Source organism: Neovison vison, chromosome 12 (genome assembly GCF_020171115.1).
Source record: "Neovison vison isolate M4711 chromosome 12, ASM_NN_V1, whole genome shotgun sequence".
Classification (NCBI taxonomy): Eukaryota; Metazoa; Chordata; class Mammalia; order Carnivora; family Mustelidae; genus Neogale; species Neogale vison.
The window spans coordinates 127,160,139-127,186,738 of NC_058102.1; the positions used below are offsets into that span (position 1 = coordinate 127,160,139).

Genomic DNA, 26,600 nt, shown 5'->3' on the forward strand with positions numbered 1-26,600 from the left:
TTACCTGACTTCTGCCTGCCAATCTTGGTCTAGGTCATTTGGGATTCTAGCTCCAAAGCCAAAAGTAATTGTCTCACATCAAGATCTTTTCGTATTCCTTGTACCTCACTTCTATCCGATTGAATGCCAAGCCTGGCCCTTCGGTTCCTGGTTGCCTGCCTGACCTTTGGACCATCTGTCTCTAGGCCTATGGTTTAGATTTCCTCTTGCTTCCTGATTTCAGCTGAGATTAATTTTTCTTTTATAAATGTTTTAAAAAAGATTTTATTTATTTGACAGAGAGAGAGATCACAAGTAGGCAGAAAGACAGGTAGAGAGAGAGGGGGAAGCACACTCCCTGCTGAGCAAAGAGCCTGATGTGGGGCTCGATCCCAGGACCCCTGAGATCATGACCTGAGCCGAAGGCAGAGGTTTAACCCACTGAGCCACCCAGGCACCCTGAGATTAATTTTTCTGAGTAGTGTCTGCATTCATCTGATCTTTATCTAGTTCCTAGATTCCATTTTGTTTTGTTACCCCCTACCTTGATGTTCAGTCTCTCCTGTGCCAGCCTTTGTTTTGGCATTGTGACATACTCTGAAATTTCCGTTCAACTCCCTACCTAGTCTCAATTCTAAAAGCAACACTGCCTAGGCCTGCACCTAACTATCATTTACTGAGCTTACCACTCTGAGAAGTTTACATTGACTACTAGTCCTGGAGGAAGGAAAGGCAAAGAATAAAATACCACTTATTCAACCTAACTGTAGCAAATCCCAAGTACTCACTGTAGTTAAGGAATTAACAGATATTTATTGTATCATTTAAGAGCAGATCTATGATTTTTTTCCCAATAATAACCCACAAATATAACTCAGATATATATATGTATATATATATACATATATATATCCCCTATGGATTGATGGATTGATACCCAAAATGTAGACTCACTGAGGGTCAGCTGGTTAAGTTATTGAATATTTAAGCCAATTGTACAGAAATAGTGGAGATTAGGAAGCTTTGAAGACTGAATCAACAGAAAGGACACATTGCCAGCCAAACACAATTACCCAGATTAGGTTGCTGGACTATGTGTTTTGGTAGATGACAATAAGAAGTCATGAACTGAAGATTTCTTTTCAAAAAACAAGTTCGTTTCCTCTTTACTGCCTTTTCCCTTAGGGTTTAAGGGTATATGATTGACAGACTTATTGTCATTATACCCTGATTAGGCAAAAATACTCAGGTGTTACTATATTTTTTCCTCCTAGCTGTCCTCAAGACACTGCAATCATCCTACAATTGGTCTTCCATTCTCCATTATGCTTGTGTGTGTGCATATATGGGATCATTCTGTATATCTTTAATGGGGTATATTTAGTTATCTGGTTATATTTTTTGTTCCCCTGGTGGGCATTTTTTATTCTCAACAGTTGTGACCAAGTATTCCAAGGCTTGTTATCTTCTATTATTAGAAGACCGTGGACTCTTTAAGTAATTAAGTAAACCACAAAAAGAAAATGATCATTTAGGAGTTCAGTTGATCAGAGTATATTAGCAGATCTAGACCAACATGTGAGATTATCAAGGACACATCTCTTTATGATTCATTTAAAGGAAACACTAACATTAAGAACTCTTCAAAATACTCATATTTAAATTTGCTATTTAAAATGTTAAAGAATGACTCATTGCTATATATTTTAATGACAAACACTGTCACTAAAAATAGTCCTCAGGATTTGGTGGTTTGGCACTTTTGAAGTCTAAGGTAGCCTTTCCGTATAGCTGGTTCTTTATAATGTTGTACCCTTTGTACTACCTGAGTAATACTTTAAGAAATCAATTTTAAAACCAATTTATGCCACTTTTTATCTCCCTGTGTTTATTTTGATTTAAATATTCAGAGGTCAAATAACATTTACTTTCAAGAATGTAGTTGACTTAGTGTCCTGCAAAGAAAAAAGAATAATAATAACTTTACTTATGGTAATACATTCATAAAAATAAATATGCTGGCTAGAATGTATCTCTCAAAGATGTCTACCAGGTAATAACCTGGAAATGTACTGTACTACATTTCAATAATTATTCTTTTTTTTATGGTCCTGTGTGCTTTAAGGAAAACTAAAGGAAGTGTTAACTGTGCATTTGTTAATCCGGTTTATGGGAACTGGAGTAACCCAGAGAAAACAGAGGTAAGTGGTAATGGTGAACTGTATTGTTTCAGAAGCAAAAATATATACACACATACACAAATTCACACATGTGCATGCACACACACACACACACACACAGTGTTATTTGGACATGTTTCCATATCATGGCTAAGAGGAATATTTTAATGGAATTATTTTATTGGGAATTGGAAGGGTTTTAGTCTCTCTGGATGTGTAATGAGAATTTTCCATTCCAGGACAGATTCAATCTGTTTGTAAAGTCAGTTCAATGTTAAGTGGCTTTGTGGTCACTGTTCATACTCGACAAGACCTGACAAATTTGGAAAATATCAGTTTGACCCAGAGTATTACTCAGCTACCCATAGTAACTCTTTATTGAGTATTCTTTGTATTCTATTCCCAAAGACAAAAGGGAGGACAGCATTCTGTTCTGTGCTTTAAATTTAGGTGTGAGCAGTAAAGGGCTATTACCGGCTAATTTAGAAGACTAAAGGAGAAATTAAAGTGTATTACATCTTCTTGGGACTTTTTAGGGCTATTTCTTATCAGTGCACTAAGTAGACTAGAGAAAAAATGAAGTAAAATCTTTCTCATCTCTTTCTTAAGTAGATAATATGAGCCTTCACTTAGGTATAAAATAGGATTAGCCATGACGCATCACTTCTTATCTGGGAAAACCTCCTTACATCTGATTTTAGCAATATTTTATCAGATTCATTCTTGTCAAGATGAGCATATAGAAAGATAAAGTGTTCCTTTCTCCCCTATTATTTTTAAATGAAAATAGGCCACAAAGAATTGTTACCATTATTTAAATGAGTAACAACGTGCCAGATTAGATGACTTCTAGTAGTTTGGGAGCCTTGGTTAATATGGTTGAATGCTGACACAACACTTGACTTCTTAATTTGTGTTTTATTCAATAATGATGTTGCACATACTTTTAGTATTATTTTGTTAGGAATGAAAACATGAAAATATTTCCCAGCGCACAAAGAGAATTAATTTGGATGATCTGTCAAGTCAGTCAAGACACAGAGTAAAACTTAAAATGTAGGCCCCCCACCTTTCTCCGTCCCCACTTCAAATGGATAATAAATAAATAAATGGATATTTAAGAAGCCCAAGGTATCTTTCTGGCAAAGTAGGCAGGGGTAGTACAAACCCACTTTCATTTTAGGAAAGGAAAGAAAATTTAATCTTTAACATTTAGTATCTGAAAGATACCAGTGACATAAGTGTTTTAAATTTGGCATTTTTATATTAATATCTTAAAATTGTAATAGTTAAAAAGCTTCTAGGAAGGTACTGTGCATCTTTTACTTTCTACTGAGAAATGGCTGCTCTGGCACACGAGTGGGGGTTCATATCAAACACCCACTTTTCAAGGTGCTTTCAAGACTATGCTATGTATGCACATGGCAGTGCAACTGATGACTCTAAAGAAATTTGGAAGCAATTTCCTTTTTTCTATCCAAATAAAAAAAAATTTCCTCTTTCACATTTTTTCCCCTTTCATCAAGAATGGCTAGAGAAGAAATTCTGTCACAGTTGTTGAACTTTGTTGCTGCTTTGATTTCTATTGTTTCAGAAACAAAGACATTCTATTAAACTAAGTGTACCTTCCCGAGATCACGACCCGAGCCGAAGGCAGCGGCTTAACCCACCGAGCCACCCAGGCGCCCCTTCCCTGACTTTTTAACAGAGAAATAGATTTCTCCAAAATACTTTTCCAGAACCTCTCAGAGAAAATTCTCAAATTCTGATACAGAAATTGTAAGAACAGTATAACAAACTACCATATACCCATCTCCCAACTTCAATCATTTCAACCCATTATCATTCTTGTTTCACCTCTACTACCACCCATTCCCACTACACACCAGAATGGTAGTGTTGGTTCATATTTTTTTAAAAGATTTTATTTATTTATTTTGACAGACAGAGAGAGAGAGAGATCACAATTAGGCAGAGAGGCAGGCAGGGCAGGGGGAGCAGGCTCCCCACTGAGCAGACAGCCTGACATGGGGCTTGATCCCAGGACCCTGAGACCATGATCTGAGCTGAAGGCAGAGGCCTAACCCACTGAGCCACCCAGGCGCCCACCCAGGCATCCCCCCAGGCGCGTTTAGAGCTTTTTAGGTTCATAGCAAAACTGAGCAGAAGACACACAGAGTTCTCATATATCTCCCCCCCCACACACACACAAACACATGGTCCGCATCCTACAGCAGAATGGTACATGTGTTACACTGACAAATCTGTATCTACCCACCATCCAGAGTCTATAGTCTACATTAGGGTTCACTCTTGGTTTTAACCAGGGTATTTTTAAACAAATCCCACATATCATTAGGTTTCACCTGTAAAATTTATGTTGTAATATTAAGGGATAAAGACTTTAAAAAATATAACCACAGTATCATACCTAAACATTTAGTAATTCCTTGATGCCATTAAATATTCAATCAGTGTTCAACCTATCCCCACTGTCTTGTAAATAAATAGGGGGGGTTATATTTGTTGTTGTTTCTATATTTTTAAAATCAGGATGAATATAAGGTATATCATCCAAACTGACAGACATGTCTTCTAAGACTCTCTTAAATCTGGGCTCCACTTTCTCTCTCATGTTTTCCTTGCATGTTCTTTGTTGAAGAAATCAGTGTTTGTCCTATTAGAACTTACCAATTTTTAGGTTTTTAATATACTCTATAAAATATAACTCTCTCAACTAAAAGTCAGGTTTGTTTATTTTGTATTTTTTTTGTTTTGTTTAACTCAACTATGATCAATACATCAGACTTAGAGAAACCAGGACCACAGAAAAGAGGTAGTCAAGATCCTACCACTGTATGTCCCCATTCCGCCAGAGGTAAGGATAAGGCAGTGACTCTCATGCCCCCAAGGGCCTAGGACACATACCAACTGTAGACCTGTCAGCAGTGTAGGCAGTGTGGATTGTAAGTAATGGGGGGAGAGTCAGGAATGCTCTAGTTATTACTTCAGTGGAAATCCATTAAAAACTCATTGTATTCTGTATGATCTGGAAAGATGTCTGTTACTTGAACACCTAAAATCCTAACCTTTTCGATGTGTGGTTTTTGTTTGTTTGTTTGTTTTTGTTTTTTAGAGTTCTGTATACTCCTTCTCAAATCCATTATATGGTACAACATCAGGATACCTGGAGACCATATCTAATCATCTGAAATAGTACCATCCAAATCCAGTATGATTTAGGGTATGTAGTTTATAGAAAATCCTACTCTGAAACCTGATAGAAACTCATCTTATGCAATAGTAAAAATAGAAGGGGTTCAGAATACTAGTGCAATTATAACATTTACAAATAAATTTTCTTACTGAATATATTAGATGTTTTCATGGAATCTGAATCAGAACTTATATTCTTTGTATATCTGAATATTTTAATAAAATGTTCTACTTGAGTTTCCTGTTTTCCTTTGATTTTATAATGGTCATATTTTAAAATTACAAATCAAACTGTTTTGTATCCTGAATATAAGTGTTAAAATGCTTACTTAAATGAGATAGAACTTAGAAACAAAAATAAGTGAATAAATTAATATACAAATTAGCAGGAATGGACAAATTACACCAGTCCTAATCCACATAATTATAAGTAAAAGTTATTTCTGCATCTTAAAAAAAAAAGTGAAATCGTCATCCTAATCATGTCTTTATTCAAATAATTATTTAACACATATCTTCATATAGATATAAAAAATAATACTGAAATATATGAGTTAAAAAGCTTTGGACTTCAAGAAACTGAAAAATCTCTATTTCAATTGTTTAAATAATGTGGCAATTAAAATCCCTAAAACCAGGAAATTGGGAGGTAGAGCACTTTCTTTGGTTGGTTTTTGCAAAAGCTCCATGCCTTCAGCAAGGACTCTGGTTATTTGTAAGTTTTAGTTCCTACATTATGTTCTCAGGCTAGCTCCCCTACAGGTTAGAGGATAGCTTTATAAGCTGCGGCACTGTTGCATTCACAATGAAGTTCAGAGGCAGAAAAAAGGGCCATTTCTCTTGTGTCACCTTTTACCAACAAGAACACCCTTATCAGGCTGCACTCCCAGAAACAGCACTCTTACTGGCCAGGAGAGACATGGACCCCATGCCAAGCCAACCTCTTGAAAGGTGATGAGGCCACCATGGCTGGCTGACACCCTTCACTATACCCGCTAGGCTGAGAACGAATCCGTGAAGCTCACTGACAAGGACTTAAGGGTAGATACTTGAACAAAATTAGAGGATAGTTAGGATCAAGAAGGGGACATAACCATATAGCAAGCAACTATGTGCATCTGCTTTAAATAATAATAAGGGGAATGTTTCCTTGCAGTCTACTGGATATAGACAAAATTAGTGATCCATAACCTGCCAGTCCTCTGTTCTTAAGGGTTTGGAGAGACGAATACAAGTTCATGAATCACTATCACATGACCATTTAAGACATTCCTCAGCCCAATGTAAGGTCATTTGTATACAATATAAGGTTCACTACCAACTTATTAGTGCCTTTTGTGAAACGACAGACTGGGAAAAAATATATTATTGTTCATTAACCTTCCAACATATTAATCTCAAATTTTATCCCTGTTAATTGTTTTGAAGCCCATTAACTGCATTCTAGTTGCACTCTCTATGAGTATCTTTTAACTGTTGCTTTCTTATTGAAGTCAAAATTTTTGATCCTAGAAATATTCATACAAAAGAGGATCACTTTTCTTATTGTTAAGTTTGGCCCCTAACATTACAGTACATATACATTTGGGGAAGCTGCAATTTTTTAGCTTAAAACTATCATTGGGGTGCCTTGGTGGTGCAGTTGGCTAAGCATCACACTCTTGGTTTGGGCTCAGGTGGTGATCTCAGGGTGATGAAATCAAGCCCTGCATCAGGCTCTGCATTCAGTGAGGAGTCTACTCAAGACTTTCTCTCCCTCTCCTGGCGCTCTCTCAAATAAATGAGTTTTAAAAAACAAAACAAAACAAAACAAAACAAAAACTATCATCCAGAAACATTCAGAAGCTGTGCCTAAGCTTAAAGAACAGGAGTGTGTTAAAATTCAAATATGGTTTTAGTAAAAGACCTCAGGGCTACTATAGGAGAAATGTAGGAAAAATGTCATTTTACAAAAGAAATAATAGCAATGATAGGAGTACTGAGGAAATTCATGACATATAGGTAGCTCCAAACTGAGGGTAACAACAGAAAATCAATAGAGATCAGAAATTAAGGTATTCTTAAGAGTAGTTAAAATTTTCTTCAGGTGCAAGTTGTGTGCCCCCTAAAACGTTTAAATCAAATATTTTGTGAGGTCTTATAAATATATATGGTGATTCTATGAAACTAAAATAATGGAACTGACTTTTTCCTATCCAATAGATGGAAGAGGTATGTGTATGTTGTTTTCATAATTGAATGTGATATTCAGGAATAAAGATTGTTTTAATTTGCATTGTTCTTCCTCTGACAACTTTTTGATATAAGTCCAAATCTACATCATTGTGATTTTAAAAATATAAAAAAGAAGAAAAATAGAGGAAAGAAGAACAAGAAGTATACAGAGTTCACAAATTATATAATTCAGCTTTAAATCATGAAAAGATCTCAAATTTCACACAGGACACAGAATCCACTGAAATCACTTTTTTTTTTTTTGAAGCCAGTGAATGTCAGGAGAATGGATCCTAACGAGTATAGCTGATTCTTAGGGGTTTTTTGTGCATAATATTAAGATGTGCATAATATTCTTGTTAACTGAATTCATGTGACCAACATAATAATATTAATAACAGCAACAACAAATGATGATAAGTACTGATTATCTGAAAACTGTTAAGTATTTTACATGTTTTAACTCAGATAAATGTAAGCAGCATACTGTATACTATGATAGTCAGCCACATGTGGACATTTAATATGAAATTCACATTAACTAAAATAAAATAAATTTAAAATGCCTCTCCTTAGTTGCACTAGCCACACTGCAAGTGCTCAACATCCATGTGTGACCAGTGACCACTATAATGGAAAACACTGGAAACATTTTCATCATATAAAGTTCTTTCAGACAGCACTGTTCAGAACAATGTTGAAGTATTTTACTATAAATAGCACAAAAGTAATCTGTAATCTCTACAAATATAAGAAGCACTAGAAATGACCAATTTCTAGAATAAAACAAGTCATAATTATCTGAAAGAAAACAAATATGTGATAAACAAGTATGTATTATTAGTGCTCTCTTGACATATAAATGTCAAATAACATTCTATCATACTATATCATCTTTGCTATTCCTTTCTCCACATTTAGATGGCACCTTGAAGAATCTGTGTAAGAATTTGCTTTTCTCTATAAATCTTCTTGACCATCCATCATTTTTCACATATACCACACTAAGAACAAGATTCACAAATCCTTTAACTAATAACTGCCTATGTTTGGCATATTAAGGGAATGTGCTTCAGGTAAACCAACAACTATATTCATGGCAACATCTTTTGCAGTAAGTAGTCTTAAATTTCACCTTAAAGATAAAATCCAGGGAAATTCCATAAAAAGCTGTGACTTTTTTTTTTTAACCCAAAATGCCTTTTAAGAATAAGATTTCAAGTATGTATTTCACTGCCAAACCAATGACAGGTTTGTGAGTCTTAATGTTTTTCTGCTCTTCTTTGTATCAACTTGCAAAATACTTTCCATTTCATTGCTAATGTGTCTAGAAAGCTAATCCAAGGGTTAATATCGAAAGTTATCATCACTCTATGTCTCTCTCTTTAAATAATTACAAGTGGAAAGGCACCACACTTCAATGAGCACACAATTTGTGAAATTTCAATGAAAGTAGATACATGTTAGATCTTGAATTAAAGAACTCTACAACTATGAGTCAGTTAAAACATGCACAAAAATAAATAAATAAATAAATAAATAAACAAAATACTTAAGGACCCACTTAAAAATTTACACTGATTCATGTCATTAAACATTCTAAGAGAGTGGAGTGCTCCAAAGAGCACATTTTCTCCTCTAGAATGTGGAAGCAAAAATAAAGAGCTTTTTACTTTTCTAAATTTTTATACATTTATTTATTTAGGTCTGGTCCTGGGCCCTGTCAAGATGACTTCCCTTAAGTTTTATATTTATTCAGAGTTGTGTTACTAATAAATCAGCTCAGGAAATTAGCATAAATTTCTGCAGTTACTATAATACAATTTGGGGTCAATAAAAATAAAAAAAACAGCATAAGAGATCAGAAATAGCAGTCCTAGTTTCTCTATCTAGATTTCCCCCCCACAACAGACACTAAGTAACCATGTAATCTATTTCTACGCATAAACTAATGGTTAAAGAGAAAAATAATCACTGTGGGGTAACTATAATTGCTATTTATCTGTTCAATAAATATTTGTTACATAAATATTACACTGGAATAAGTAAGACAGAAAGTGAGAGGAGAGTGAATAGCAAATACAATATATAAAGTGTATTGTTCCCATCTGGAACTTCTACCTTGCCCTACATGGGACCTCTAGATTTTTCTCTACCTTGTTAGCACTCCAGTGCTAATACATATCTTTAAGTATATAAAGTAGGAAGTTGATAAAATGAAATATACATACACACACACACACACACACATGTGTATACATATTTTTTTTCAATGAAGGGGACCAATAAAACTAAATTCAAGTTCTTTAAAAAGAATAATAAATCCCTGATGAAACAACAACAGAAACAAAATAAACCTTCAGTGAAGTAAATTAATAAAAACCTCAGGAAATGATATGCACAAATAGCCTATGTCAGAGACGGCAATGTTATTATCACCAGATTCTACAAACAGTGAGAAGGTAATGAAGATATTATAAAAAACAAAAACAAGAAGAAATATGACAAAATTTATAAAACTTTAGAGGAAATAAATTCCTGGAAAATATAATTTTCTAAAACACCCATAAGAAGAAATAGAAAATATAAGCAGTCCTATAGCAAAGTAATTGATCTATACTTAATAATCTTCTTTCAATCAAAGCTCTAAGTTCATAAGATCCACTAGCAGATATTATAATACTGTTAAGAAATAATGCCAAATTTATACAAATACTTCAAGAGGACAGGACAAGAGGTACCACTTCCCAACACATTTTAAGAGGACAGCATAATTTTGATACAAACCCTCATAGAGATATCATAATAAAGGAAAACATTAGATCAGTATTACTCAAATACAAATGTGAAGTACTAAAACAAATCATACAAGCAATGGACATATTGCCATTTTCATATTTATTCCATGAATGTAGGTTTAACTTCAAAAATCAGTCATTAACAAAATGACCAAAAAAAACACATGATCATTTTAACAGATGAAAAAAAGTATGTAAATACAAATGTTTATAAAGATTTATCTGAGACCGAGCAAGAGAGCAAACATGAGCAGGAAGGGGAGAGGAAGAGGGAAAGACAATTTCAAACAGACTCCACACTAAGCACATAGCAAGACATGGGGCTCAACCCCAGGACCCTCAGATTACAACCTGAGACAAAACCAAGAGTCAGAAACTCAACTAATTCAATACCCATGGGCCTCAGTATAATTTTCCTTATAATAAAAATATCTTAGGAAAATAAAAAGAGAACTTTCCTAATGTGATAAAGGAAGCTACAAAAAACTGACAGCTATACTTAATGGTTGAATGTTAATTTCAATATGATGTTAGGAATGAGTCACAAATGGCTACTATTACCACACCTTTCAAAGTATTTGAACTGTTTACTAGTAATCCTTGTGAGAAAATAAGACATGAAAAAATTTTAAGTGATTTACTGGAAAGAAAAATTATACTGTCATCATTTATAGGTCACATGATATGTACAAAGAAAATTCAGGTTAATCTCCAGATTAACATTAATTACTGATTTAAACAATCTGTCACATATAAGATTAATATACAATATCCAATTGAATATCTATATAACTTGAACAAACTAAAAAACATTTTAAGCAAAACTGTAATAAATTTTAAAATAAATATGCTAGAATATATCTTGCAAAAGACATATATGATCCAAAATATTGAGATACTAAACTAGACACATAGATACAGTATTCAAATTTCCCCAAATTTATCTGTAGGGTCAGTAAAATCCCTATCAAATTTCTATCAAATGCCTAAGGCCTGAGAAGTTGATTCTAAAATTTATATGGCAATACAATGGGGCAAATATAGCCAAGAAACTGAAAAAATATGGTATGAGGATTTCTTTACTGGGTATCATATATAAAGCTAGAATAATTAGCAGATGGTGGTTTTGGCATAAAAATAGACAATAAAAATAAAACAATGAGGCAGATGAGATTCCAGAAACAGATATACACATGTATGATCAATCTATCTACGTATTTTACCTGATCTATCCATGTGGCACTGCAGAACAGTACATAAATAAAGGCATGTCAATAATGGGTTGAAATTTTTATGTTTGTTTAGAAAAATGAGTAAAACCTGATTCCCACTATATATTTTCCATGCAAATCAATTTTAGGTGGATTTTGATGTATACATAAAGGTGAACAGTAATAACACAAACAATAATAAACATCCTATACTGAACTAGAATATAAGATATGAAAATACATGATAATTATGTCCATGAAGGGAAAGACTTATTTAACAATCAAATAATTAAGAATAAAAGAAAAGACTGATAAATTGGACATTAAATTTAGAAATTTCTGCTCAATAAAGTTACAGCATTAAGACAAAAAAGAATGAATCATCGAGTAGAAGTTACTTGCAACACATAAAAGCAACTTAGATATCTAATGTATTTCAAAACCTTAAAAAATCAGTAAGAAAAATGCAAACAGAATTTATTCCAAATCCTTTCTATGAGGCCAGCATTTCCCTGATACCAAAAGTAGACAAAGAAAATACCAAAAAAGGAACTACTGCCCAATATCTCTTATGAACATAGATGTAAAATCCTCAACAAAATATCAGCAAACCAAATCCAACAACACAGTAAAAAAGTCATCACAATGATCCAATGGGATTTATTTCAGGGATGCAAGGGTGGTTCAATACTCACAAATCAATCAACATAATGTATCACTTTAACAAGGAAAAGGGAAAAAAGTAATCATTTCAACTGACACAGAAAAACACCCACTAATGATAACAACTCTCAACAAAGTAGATTTAGAGGGAATATACCACAATATAATAAAGGCCAAAAAAAATTAAAAACAAAACAACAACAAAGAAACACCAAATAAAATAATAAAGGTCATATATAAAACAAACAACAACAACAACAAAACACACAGCTGAAATCAAACTCAAGTGTGAAAAACTGAGAGCTTTTCCCCTAAGATCAGGAAGAGACAAGAATGTCCACTCTCACCACTTGTATTAAGCATAGTACTAGAAATCCTAGACACAGCAATCAGACAAGAAAAAGAAAGAAAAGACATCCAAACTGGTAAAAAAGAAGTAAAACTTTCACTATCTGCTGATAGCATGACACTATCTATAGAAAATCCTAAAGACTCCACCAAGAAAATTACTAGAACTGATAAATTCACTAAAGTCAGAATAAAAAAAACCAATATACAGAAATCTGTTGCATTTCTTCACACTAATAATGAAGTAGCATAAAGAGAAATTAAGAAAACAATCCCATTCACAATTATAACAAAAATAATAAAATACCCAGGAATAAACTTAACCAAGGAGGTGAAAGATTTGTACTCTGAAAACTATAAAACAGTGATGAAAAAAACTGATGATATCAAACAAATGCAAAGATATTCCATGCTCATGGAGTGGGAGAATGAATATTGTTAAAATGTCATACTACCCAATGCAATCAAGAATTTAATGCAATCCTCATGAAAAGACCTATAGCATGTTTCACAGAACTAGAAGAAAGAGTTTTAGGACTCTTTGGAGCCACAAAAGATCCCGAATAGCCAGAGTAATCTTTAAAAACAAGAATACTGGAGGTATCGCAGGGCGCCTGGGTGGCTCAGTGGGTTAAAGCCTCTGCCTTCGGCTCAGGTCATGATCTCAGGGTCCTGGGATTGAGCCCCGCATCAGGCTCTCTGCTCAGTGGGGAGCCTGCTTCCTCTTCTCTCTCTCTCTACCTACTTGTGATCTGTCAAATAAATAAATAAAATCTTAAAAAAAAAAATACTGGAGGTGTCGCAATCCCAAATTTCAAGATATAATATAAAGCTATAGTAACCCAAACAATATGGTACTGGCACAAAAACAGATATATCTATCAATGGAACAGGATAGAGATCCCAGAAATCCATGTGTTTTTGATCATTTAAACTTCAACAAAGGGGGCAAGAATATGTAATGGTAAAAGGACAGTCTCTTTAACAAATGGTGTTGGGAAAACTAGACTACTGCATGCAAAAGAATCAAAGTGGCCCACTTTATTTCACCATACACACAATGAACTAAAAATGTATTAAAGACCTAACTATGAGGCCTGAAATCATAAAAACCCTAGAAGAAAACACAGGCAGTAATATCTCTGTCATCAGCTATAGCAACATTTTTTTAGATATGTCTCCTAAAGCAAAGGAAACAAAAACAAAGTACTGGGACTACATCAAAATAAAAAGCTTCTGAAAAGCAAAGGAAACAATCAAAAAAACTGAAAGACAGTCTACTGAGTGGGGGAAGATATTTGTAAATGACATATATGATAAGGGGTTAGGATCTAAAATATATAAAGAATTTATACAAGTCAACACAAAAAACACATATAATCTAAGTGACAAATTGGCAAAAGACATGTACAGACATTTCCTAGAAAAGACATACAGATAGCCAACAGACACAGGAAAATATGATCACCTTCACCAATCATCAGGGAAATGTGAATCAAAATCACAAATAGGGTATCACCTTACACCTGTCAGAATGGCTAAAATCAAACACAGGAAAAAAACAAGTGTTGGTAAGGTTGTGGAGAAAAAGGAACACTTGTTTACTGTTGGGAATATAAACTGATGCGGCCACTGTGGAAAAGAGTATGGAGGTTCCTCAAAAAATTAAAAATAGAATGGCCATAGGATCCAGTAAATCCACTACTAGGTATTTACTCAGAGAATATGAAAACACTAATCTGAAAAGATATATGCACCCCTATGTTTACTGCAGCAATATTTACAATATCTAAATTATAGAAGCAACTGAACTGTCCATCTATAGATGAATGGATAATGTGTTAGATATGTGTGTGTGTGTGTGTATACACACACAGAATATACACAGAATACTAGCCATAAAAAATGAAATTTTGCCATTTACAGACACATGGATGGACCTAAAGGATATGATGCTAAGTGATATAAATCAGTCAGAGAAAGACAAATACCATATGATTTTACTCATAAGTTAAATTTAAGGAAAAAAAGTAAAAAAGAGAGACAAGGCAGAAAAGAGATTTAACTATAGAGAACAGATGGTTTGTCAGAGGAGAGGTGGGTGGCATGAATGGGTGAAATAGATAAAGGGAATTAAAAGTATACTTATCATGATGAGCACTGATTAATGTATAGAATTGCTCAATCACTATATTGCACACCTGAAATGAATAGAACACTGTATGTTAATTATACTGGGATATAAAAAAGTTAAAACATTTATAGTAAGCATATTTTAAAAATCCAAAGAGGAAAAAAGAAAAAAGGCAACCAAAAAATTGTCAAGCCAGTTGAACATAAAATTCACAAAAGAAAATGAGTCAATACACGTATGAATAAATCCTCAACCTTATAGGTCATCGGGCAAATCTAAATTAAATGTAGGCTAGATACCAATAAATACTTGGTTAATATGTACTACCACATGCCAGACAGAATAGCTAAGTTAAAAAAGCCATTGACAATGGCAATACCAGTGCTATAGACTGAAGGTCTGTGTCCCTCTCTCCTCACCTACATGTTCAAACTCCAGCCCTCAATATGACGGTATTTTTTAAAAATTTTTTTTAATTATTTGACAGAGAGAGAGAGAGAGAGATCACAAGTAGGCAGAGAGGCAGAGAGAGGTGTGGGGGGGGGGGAGCAGGCTCCCTGCTGAGCAGAGAGCCCTATGCGGGGCTTGACCCCAGAACCCTGAGATCATGACCTGAGCCAAAAGCAGAGGCTTAACCCACTAAGCCACCCAGGTGCCCCAATATGATGGTATTTTAAGATGAGGGCTTTGGAGGTCCTTAGGTACGAGGTCTTGAGTGTGGAGAATTAATGCCCTTATAAGAAGGAGGACTTGCTTTTCTTTCTCCTCTTTTAAGCACCCAAAGAAGAGAGCATGTAAGCATGTAAGCAGTTTGCAAGCCAAGAAGCCTCAGAATGAAATAAATTGCTAGCACCCTGATCTTGGACTTCCAGTTTCCAGAACTGTGAGAAATAAATTTCTGTTGTTTAAGCCATCTGCTCTGTGGTATTTTGTTACAGCAGTGAGAGCTGACTAGAACAGTAAGCAAAAACGAAGGACATATACAAAGTGTTGACAACACTAAGGAAATGAAGCAAATGGACCCTTCATACTTGCTGGCGAGGGTGTAAATTTGTTTGTCATTATCTCCTAAAGCTTAACATATGCGTATCATCCAGCAATTCACCCCCTCAGGAATTACATACACATGTGCATCCATGAAAATGTGTGACCAACAAAATTGCATGCATATGTGCATCAAGAAACATATAAAAGAATGATTACTATATTATTTGTAATATGAAAAATTCCAAATTTCTGTCAATTGAATATGTAAATATTAAATATAGCACAGTAATAAAATAGAAAAAATATACAATGAAAGTAAACAAACTTACAGCAATGTTGATGAATCTTATTAGCATAATTTTCAGTAAAATAATGATGAACACAGCACTTAGATATACAAATCCAGGTGGTAAAACTATGAAAATAAAAAACATTAAAGGAGATATGTAATAACAATGTCCTACTTTTTTTACTTAAGTGTCGTTATATAAGTATTATCTTTGTGATGTGATAATGAACTATGCCTTTTTTTTGTGAGTTAAAAAAGTTTTTTTGAGTCTTTTTTAAAAAATTTTTTATTTCTTTTCAGCGTAACAGTATTCATTATTTTTTCACCACACCCAGTGCTCCATGCAAGCTGTGCCCTCTATAATACCCACCACCTGGTACCCCAACCTCCCACCCCCCGCCCCTTCAAAACCCTCAGATTGTTTTTCAGAGTCCATAGTCTCTCATGGTTCACCTCCCCTTCCAATTTCCCTCAACTCCCTTCTCCTCTCCATCTCCCCTTGTCCTCCATGCTATTTGTTATACTCTACAAATAAGTGAAACCATATGATAATTGACTCTCTCTGCTTGACTTATTTCACTCAGCATAATCTCTTCCAGCCCCGTCCATGTAGCTACAAAAGTTGAGTTTTCATCCTTTTCTGATAGAGGCATAATGCTCCATAGTGTATATGGACCACATCTTCCTTATCCATTTGTCCGTTGAAGGGCATCTTGGTTCTTTCCACAGTTTGGAGACTGTGGCCATTGCTGCTATAAACATTGGGGTACAGATGGCCCTTTTTTTTCACTACATCTGTATCTTTGGGGTAAATACCCAGGAGTGCAATTGCAGGGTCATAGGGAAGCTCTATTTTTAATTTCTTGAGGAATCTTCACACTGTTTTCCAAAGTGGCTGCACCAACTTGCATTCCCACCAACAGTGTAAGAGGGTTCCCCTTTCTCCACATCCCCTCCAACACATGTTGTTTCCTGCCTTGTTAATTTTGGCCATTCTAACTGGTGTAAGGTGGTATCTCAATGTGGTTTTAATTTGAATCTCCCTGAGGGCTAGTGATGATGAACATTTTTTCATGTGTCTGATAGCCATTTGTATGTCTTCATTGGAGAAGTATCTGTTCATATCTTCTGCCCATTTTTTGATATGACTGTTTTGTGTGTGTTGAGTTTGAGGAGTTCTTTATAGATCCTGGATATCAACCTTTTGTCTGTACTGTCATTTGCAAATATCTTCTCCCATTCCGTGGGTTGCCTCTTTGTTTTGTTGACTGTTTCCTTTGCTGTGCAGAAGCTTTTGATTTTGATGAAGTCCCAAAAGTTCATTTTTGCTTTTGTTTCCTTTGCTTTTGGAGACATATCTTGAAAGATGTTGCTGTGGCTGATAGCAAAGAGGTTACTGCCTATATTCTCCTCTAGGATTCTGATGGATTCCTATCTCACGCTGAGGTCTTTTATCCATTTTGAGTTTATCTTTGTGTATGGTGTAAGAGAATGGTTGAGTCCAGTATTCCCAGCACCATTTATTGAAGAGACTGTCTTTTTTCCACTGTATATTTTTCCTATTTTGTCGAAGATTATTTGACCATAGAGTTGAGGGTCCATATCTGGGCTCTCTACTCTGTTCCACTGGTCTATGTGTCTGTTTTTATGCCAGTACCATGCTGTCTTGGTGATCACAGCTTTGTAGTAAAGCTTGAAATCCAGTAATGTGATGCCCCCAATTTTATTTTTGTTTTTCAACATTTCCTTAGCGATTTGTTAGTGATTCGGGGTCTCTTCTGATTCCATACAAATTTTAGGATTATTTGCTTCAGCTCTTTGAAAAATACTGGTGGAATTTTGATCAGAATGGCACTAAAAGTATAGATTGCTCTAGGCAGTATAGACATTTTAACAATGTTTATTCCTCCAATCCAAGAGCATGGAATGGTCTTCCATCTTTTTGTGTCTTCTCCAGTTTCTTTCTTGAGTGTTCGAACTATGTATTTTTAAATATCTTAATTGAGATATGATGCATGTACCATAAAATTCACTATTTTAAATTGCAAAATTCAAGGATTTTTAGTATATTCACATTCTCTGGTAATCACTAATCTATTTTCTATTAATTTGCCAATTCTAGATACTTAACATAAATGAATACATATGTGACTGTTTTTGTTAGTTTTTTTCATTTAGGATAATGTTTTCAAGATTATCCGTTATATAGTATTTATCAGGACTTCACTGATTTTCATTGTTTAACAAAATTTCATTGTATGGATATACCACATCTGTTTATCCATTCACCAATTGATGAACATCAGGACTGTTTCCACTTTCTGGCTGTTTTTTAATAGAACTGCTATAAACATTCATGTACAAGTTTTTGTGTAAACATATGCTTTCAATTTTTTGGTGTACATACCAAAGATTGCAACTGCTGTATCATATAGTACTTCTATATTTGACTCTTTCAGGTACCACCAAACATCTTCACAAAGATTTACCACTGTCCACGTATTATAGCAAGTGGTTATGAAATGGTTATTTTCTGGTTTTAACTTGGATTTCCTTAATAATCTATAATGTTGAACATTTTTTAAATATTCTTTGGTCCATTCGTGTAATTTCTTTGGTAAAGTGTCTATTTAAATGATTTTATACATTTTTCATACACTTCTTTATTGTTTAATTGTAAGAATTCTTTAAATACTGTGAATATTAAACTCTTCAGATAAATGATCCACATTTTCTGCCTCTGTTTGGGTTGTCATTTCAATGTCTTAATAGTGTCCTTTTATGTATAATTTTTTAATATGACAAAGTCAAATTTATCCATTTTCTCCTTTTAGTTGTTTATGCTTTTGGTGTAATATCTAAGAAACTCCTACCACCGTGAATGTCAAGAAGATTTTACATCTATGTTTTCTTCTAAGAGTTACACCATTTCTTGAGTTTCATAAATGTGTTCAATAATGGCTTTAGTTAAACTTCAGAAGCTTTTTGCCTGTATTTCTCTGTATAGTATTTCTGCCCCTTTTCTCTTTTCCATCTCTTTCTGTACCTCCCATGTGCATGTGTTTGTGTTCCTGATGGTATCCCACAGGTCTGTGAGATCTTCATTTGTCTTTTCCTTATAGTGGAAAATGTCTTACCTTTAAGTGTGTTACTACTTTCTTTTGCATGTGAATCTGCTAGTGAGTCTTGGGAGTGAATTTTTCAATTTAGCTATTTCATTTTTCACCTCCATAACTTTAATTTTGTTGCATTTTAGAATTTTTATCTCTTTATTGATATTCTTTGATAGGACATCATTCTCATTCTTTCCTTTAGTTATTTATACATTGTTTTAGTACTTTTAACATAGTTTAAATCATTTGTCTTTAATAAGCCCAATATCTGAGCTTTCTCAGATAGAATTTATATTGTTTCTTTATGTATTGTAATTTCTTGTTCCTTATATGCCTCAAATTTTTTGTTGAAAATGGGACATCTGGCTATAATCAAAAGACATTTTGAACCTTACTGTCAAGCTGTCAGGTGTCAACGGAGTCAATTAGGGTAACAAGCCCAAATGCAAATACCAATCAGATCTTTATTAACTTACTGAAACAATACAGTCAAGAGGCAAAAGATAAAGAAAAGTGCCAGTTCCACAGTGTTTTACTGATGCCACAGAATACCACTGTGGGAGAGTCATGTGATATATAGTACAGATGGGAAAAATTATTTCTATCCAAGACCAGGTAAGAGGAAAAATAATTATTCAACTGTGTAATATAGAGTGCAAAAACACAAATACAAATACAAATACAACGAGTTGAAAACCAGTTGAAAGAATTATAAAAAAATGTCTAATGAAAGACAAATGGAAAATTTAAAAATATTACAATATATATATATATACATATATTGGAAATGACAAAAAATGCACTGAAGTAACATAATAAAAGAGAGAAGCCAAAAACTATTCTAATAAAACAAATAACCCCAATATAAAGACATAAGGGATGAGCCAGGAAAAACTTTCATAAATACAGGGCAGGTTTTGAAATTTGAGGTAGAGGGACTATATCAAAAAAGCTTCTACACAGCAAAGGAAACAATCAGCAAAATGAAAACAGAATCTACTGAATGAGAGAAAATATTTGCAAATCACACATCTGATAAGGCACTGAAATCTATAATATATAAAGAACTGATACAACTCAATAGCAAAATAACATTCAAATCAAAAAATGAGCAGAGAAACTAAATAGACTTTTTTTTTTCAAAGAAGGCATACAAATTACCAACAAATACAAGAACAGGTATTTGATATTCACTAATCAAGAGGGAGATATAAATTAAAACCGCAATGAGATACCACTTTATCCCTGTTAGGATGGCTGTCATCCAAAAGACAAGAGGTACCAAGTGTTGCTGAGAATGTAGAGAAAAAGGCAATTTTTGTGCACTGTTGGTGGGGATGTAAATTGGTGCAGCCATCTGGAAAATAGCATGGAGGTTCCTCAAAGAATTAAAACAAAAGTACTATATGATTCAGCAATTCCACTGCCAGATATATACCTGAAGGAAACCAAATCACTGTCTCAGAGTTATCTGTACCCCTACATTCATTCCAGCAGTATTCATAACAGCCAAGACATGGAAATAACCTCAGTGTCCATCAAAGGATGAATGGATAAAAGAAAGGTGGTATACATACATACATACACACACACACACACACACACACACACACACACAGAGTGGACTATTATTTAGCCCTGAGAAATAAGAAAATCCTGCCATTTGTAATATCAGGGATGGACCCTGAAGGTATTATGTCAAGTGAAATAAGCTAGACAGAGAAAGAAAAACAAACAAACAAACAAAAAAACAAACACTAGTGAATGATCTCACTTACATGTGGAAAAAACAACCAACCAAACAAAAAAACCTCACAGAAACAACAGATTGTTGGTTGTCAGAAATGGGGTGTTGGGAATTCAGGGGTGGTAGAAAATAGGTAACAGCAGTCAAAAAGCACATAATTCCATTTCTGAAAAGATGGCAGAGTAGAAGAATCCTAAGATCACCTGGCCCCAGAGACATACCTAGACAACAGCCACATCAGTGCATCCAACCCAAACGACGACCAAAACTCAAGACTTTCCAGGCAAAACAGACTTTCCACAGTTAATCCTACAGAGGAAGACAGACCAGAAAGGGTAGAGAGGGCAGAGATGCAGTCAGGAACCAAAATCCTAAGAGACTAACCATAAACTGGAGGTACATTACCACACGAAGAAGAGAGAGGAGCAGATCTAACACTAGCTACTACAAACACAAGGGACCTGAACTGGAAAGACAAGTCAAGTTCTCCTAACAACTGGCTTCGACAGTGGAGCTTAACTTTGTGAGTTTTTATAACCAACAGGGCTTATACCTTGGTACTTTAAAAATCAGTAAGTTTGCTCGGGAAGAGCTGGAGGGTAACAGGAAACTGAGTTTCAGCCCTTAGAGATAAATAACCCTGCCAAGATAGAGCACAGAGTTTGAAAAGTACCTGAAGTTTACAGGAAGTAGATTTATTTATGAATCTCAGAACTCATGCTGAAGGGGCCTTCTCCAGGAACTAAAGAGCTCACAAATGCCATCCCCCCACCCCACTCCCAACACAGACAGACAGAAACCTGCAGGAAACAGCAAGAACATCATTCACCTAACTTGCTCCTGGCTTGGGTCTCACAAACCTGCACCCCCCACCTTGACACAATTTTCTATAGATTTGCCCCATTCGACCAGCCTCCCCAGCAGGAGTCCTTCCAAAGCAGCTCCTACACATCTCATTCCTGCAAACATCCCTGTCAGAGACAGCAACACTCAAAAAGGGATTCTTTCTCTAGGAAGAGGAGAAGATAAACACACACACTTAGCATATTGGGAATCCTGGCCCCCAAATCTTCTGACAGTCCAAAGAGAGTGCCATGCCCGTCAGTGCATCTGAAGCCCACGTAGCATCTGGCTTAAGTTCTGGGCCCATTTACCAACAAATGCCTCCCAGGGGACAAGGCAGGGAGATCACCCTGCAGTGCAATGCTATTGACCCCCAACAGATAGAGGCATTCTCTGGTCTGACTGCTGACACTGCATAAATACATGCCCACAATGGCCCCAGACTGGTTTCCTAATGGGACAAGAACCAAACCCTGCCCAAATGAGAATAAGGAATAGGTCCCAGATGAAAGAACAGGACTAAAGAAGAGCAAAAAAGTTAAATGAAATGGAGATAAGCAATTTACCTGATAGCTCAAAGTAATGGTCATAAAGATTCATACTGGACTAGAGAAAAGAGTGGAAAATCTCAGTGAGACATTCAACAAAGAAAAAACAAAAAAAGAACCCATCAGGGGTGCGGGTGGCTCAATTGGTTAAGCGACTTCCTTCAGCTCAGGTCATGATCCCAGGGTCCTGAGATCAAGCCCATTGGGCTCCTTGCTCAGCGGGGAGCCTCCTTCTCCCTCTCCCTCTACCTGCTACTCTGCCTACTTGTGTTCACCCTTTCTCTCTGTCAAAAAAATAAAATTTATAAAGAAAAAAATAGAACCAATCAGATTTTAAAAACTCAATAACAGAAGTTTAAAATACACTAGAGAAAATCACTAGATTAGAAGAGAAAGAGTGGATCAGTGAACTGGAAGACAGAGTAACAGAAAGGAACCAAGTTGAAAAGTAAAAGGAAAAAATAATAAAATTGAGAGTAGGTTAAGGGAACTCAGCAACATCATGAGCCAAAGAAAATTTGCATTACAGGGATCTCAAAAGGAAGAGACAGAAATGGGGCAGAATATTTATTTGAGGAAATAATAGCTGAAAACCTCCCTAATCTAGGGAAAGAAAAAACACTCAGATCCAAAACACGCAGATGACACATAGCAAAACCAACCTGTCAAAGTCTACACTAAGACACATAGCAATTAAAATGACAAAAAGTGGTGATAAAGAGGGAATTTTAAAAGCAGTCAGAGAAAAGAAAATAGGCACATACAAGAGAGATCCCGTAAGACTATCTGCTGATTTTTTTTAGCAGAAATTTTGTAGGCCACAATATTGGCATAATAAATTCAAAGTGCTGAAAGGGAAAAAAGAAAATAAAGAAAAAAAGTGCAACCAAGAATACTCTATCTACCAAGCTGTCACTGAAAATACAAGGAGAAACAAGGAATTTCCCAAACAAAAGAGTTCATCACCACTAAACCAGCTTTGTAAAAACATTTAAGTTAATTCTTTGAGTGATCAGAAGTAAGAAAATCATGAAAGGAAAATTCTTAACAGATAAATACAAACATAATTAAAGTACTAGATTAATAATACATAAAACCAGTACAGACATTAAAACCCAAGTGTAGTAAAATCAATTCTATGGATAAAACCAATCAATGGATTCACAGAATAAAAGGATGTACAGTATGGCACTATAATGTATAAAAAGCGGTGGTGAGGAGGAGGGAGTAAAAATTTACTGCTTTTAGAATGGGTTCAAACTCAAGTGACCATCAACTCACTGTAGACTGTTATACACACAGGGTGTTATGTATCTATCTCACAATAATCACAAATCAAAAATATGTAATAGATGTGCAAACAATAGAAAAAACAGAATCCAAGCATGTTACTAAAAAACCCAGAAAACCACAAAGGAAAAGAGGAAGAAAAGAAACAGGGTTTAAAAAAAAAAAAAAAAAAGGAAAGCGAGAAAAAGGGAAGAACTACACAAACAACCATAAAACAAGTAATAAAAAGTCAGTGAGTACATACCTATTAATAATTACTTTGGTAAATGAACTAAAAACTCCAATCAAAATACATAGGATGACTGAAGAGATAAAAAAGCAAGAGGTAGGGGCACCTGGGTGGTTCAGTCAGTTAAACATCTGACTCTTGGTTTCAGCTCAGGTAGTGATCTCAAGTTCCACATCAGGCTCCATGCTCAGTATGGAGTCTGCTTGTCCCTCTCCCTCTGCTCTTCCCTGCTTTCTATCCCATAATCTTAAAAAAAAAAAAAAAAAAAAGGCAACATAGGATCTGTGTATATGCTACCTATAAGACTCACTTCAGGCATAAAGACACATGCAGATTGAAAGCAAAGAGATGGAAAAACATTTACATGCAAATGGAAGTGAAGAGAAATCTGGGTAATAGTACTTAATATTAGACAAAATAGATCTTAAACAAAAACTAAAAAGAGACAAGGGCACTACCCAATGATAAAAGGGACAATCCAACAGGAGGATATCACAATTGTAAATATTTATGCACCCAACATGAAAGCACCTAATACATAAAGCAACTTTTAAAAGATATAAAGGAAAAAACTGACAATAATATAATAATAGTGAGGGACTTTAATATCCCACTTACATCAATGGATAGATCTTCCAGACAGAAAATCAACAAGGAAATAATGGCTTTGAATGACACATTAGACTAGATGGGTCTAACAGATATATTCAGAACATCCCATCCAAAAACAATGGAACACACATTGTTTGCAAGGGAAAATGGGATATTCTACAGAAGACATCACATGTTAGGCCACAACACAAGTCTCAGGAAATTCAAAAAAACTGAAATCATATGCATCTTCTCCAACAATGATATAGTATGAATGTATAAGTCTGTTGCAAGAAAAAAATCTGGAAAGAACATAAATACATGGAGGCTACATAGCATGCTATTAAACAGGAAATGGGTCAACTGATAAGTCAAAGACAAACACACTGAAACAAATGGGAATGAAAACCCAACAGTCTAAAACTAATCTTTGAGATACAGTAAAAGCTGTTCTAAAAGGAAGTTTATAGCAATACCAGTCTACTTCAAGAAGAAAAGTCTCAAACTGCCAATTAAGATTACACCAAAAGGAGCAAGAAAAAGAAAAACAGTCCAAAGGCAGTAGCAGAAACAACAAAAAAAGATTAGGGCAGAAATAAATGAAACAGATCCTGAAAAAAACAAGAGAATAGATCAAGGTACTATTTTTTTTTTTTAAATACCAACAAAACTGATATACCTTCAGCCAGACTCATCCAGTGAGAGAGAGGACTCAATATATAAAATCAGAAATGACAAGGAGAAATACCAATCAAAATTTCAGAAATACACAGGATTATAGAGATTATGAAAAATTATGCACCGACAAATTGGACAACCTAGAAGAAATGGATAAATTCCTAGGAACATAAAACCTTTATGTATTTTTTAAAATATTTTATTTATTTATTTGACAGAGAGAGAGAGAGAGATCACAAGTAGGCAGAGCAGCAGACAGAGAGAGAGGGGGAAGCAGGCTCCCGGCTGCTTGAGCAGTGGGGGAGCTTGAGCAGAGAGCCCAATGCGGGGCTCGATCCTAGGACCCTGGGATCATAACCACAGCCAAAGGCAGAGGCTTAACCCACTGAGCCACACAGGTGTCCCAACATAAAACCTTTAAATCTGAATCAGGAAGAAATACAAAATTTGAACAGTCAGATTATTAGCAATGAAACTGAATCAGTAATCAAGAAAACTATTCCAAAAAATATAAGATGATGGAAAAGTTCCAAATTCATTGGACAAGGCCAGCACTACCCTGATAACAAGACCAGTTAAAGGCACTGTGGGGCTGGGGGTGGGGGCAGAGAAATAAAAACCAAAACCAAAGAAACAAAAAACAAAAACAAAACAAAACAAAAAACCCCGCAACTATAGGCCAATATCTCTGATGAACATAAATGCAAAAATCCTCAACAAAATATACCCATACTGAATCCAACAATAAATTTAAAAGAAAATCATTCACCATGATCTAGTGAAATTTATTCCAGGGATACAAGTGTGATTCCATATTCATAAATCAATCAATGTGATACATCACATTAACAAGAGAAAGGATAAAAAACATATGATCATCTCCATAAATGCAGAAAAAGCATTTAACAAAGTGTAACATCCATTTATATTAAAAACTTCCAATGAAATGAGTTTACAGGAAACCTATTTCAACATAATAAAATACCATATATGAAAAACCACAGCTGGGGCACCTGGGTGGCTCAGTGGGTTAAAGCCTCTGCTTTCAGCTCGGGTCATGATCCCAGAGTCCTGGGACTGAGGCCCACATCGGGCTCTCTGCTCAACAGGGAGCCTGCTTCCCTTCCTCTCTCTCTCTGCCTGCCTCTCTGCCTACTTGTGAGCTCTGTCAAATAAATAAATAAAATTTTTTTAAAAAATTAAAAAAAAAAAACCCACAGATAACATCAAACTCAAGGATGAAAAACTGAAAGCTCATCCTTTAAGATTAGGAATAAGACAGGATATCCATTCTTTTTTTTTTTTTTTAAAGATTTTATTTATTTTATTTGACAGATAGAGATCACAAGTAGGCAGAGAGGCAGGCAGAGAGAGAGGGAGGAGGAAGCAGGCTCCCTGCTGAGCAGAGAGCCCGATGTGGGGCTCGATCCCAGGACCCTGGGATCATGACCTGAGCCGAAAGCAGAGGCTTTAACCCACTGAGCCACCCAGGCGCCCCAGACAGGATATCCATTCTTACCACTTTTATTCAACAGAGTACCA

At 35.1% G+C, this 26,600-nt stretch overlaps 1 protein-coding gene across 1 annotated transcript in view; it reads left to right on the forward strand.

Moving 5' to 3' along the window:
* The window catches only part of MALRD1 (MAM and LDL receptor class A domain containing 1), an 838,152-nt gene extending 832,541 nt beyond the window's left edge, over positions 1-5,611 (forward strand). Inside the window, exons 42-43 of the mRNA XM_044228594.1 lie at positions 2,105-2,180; positions 5,296-5,611. Of these exons, the coding sequence (XP_044084529.1) occupies positions 2,105-2,180; positions 5,296-5,376 (157 nt within the window). The 3' untranslated portion in view covers positions 5,377-5,611. The remainder of the gene's footprint in view (positions 1-2,104; positions 2,181-5,295) is intronic.
* The last annotated feature ends 20,989 nt before the right edge of the window (positions 5,612-26,600 follow it).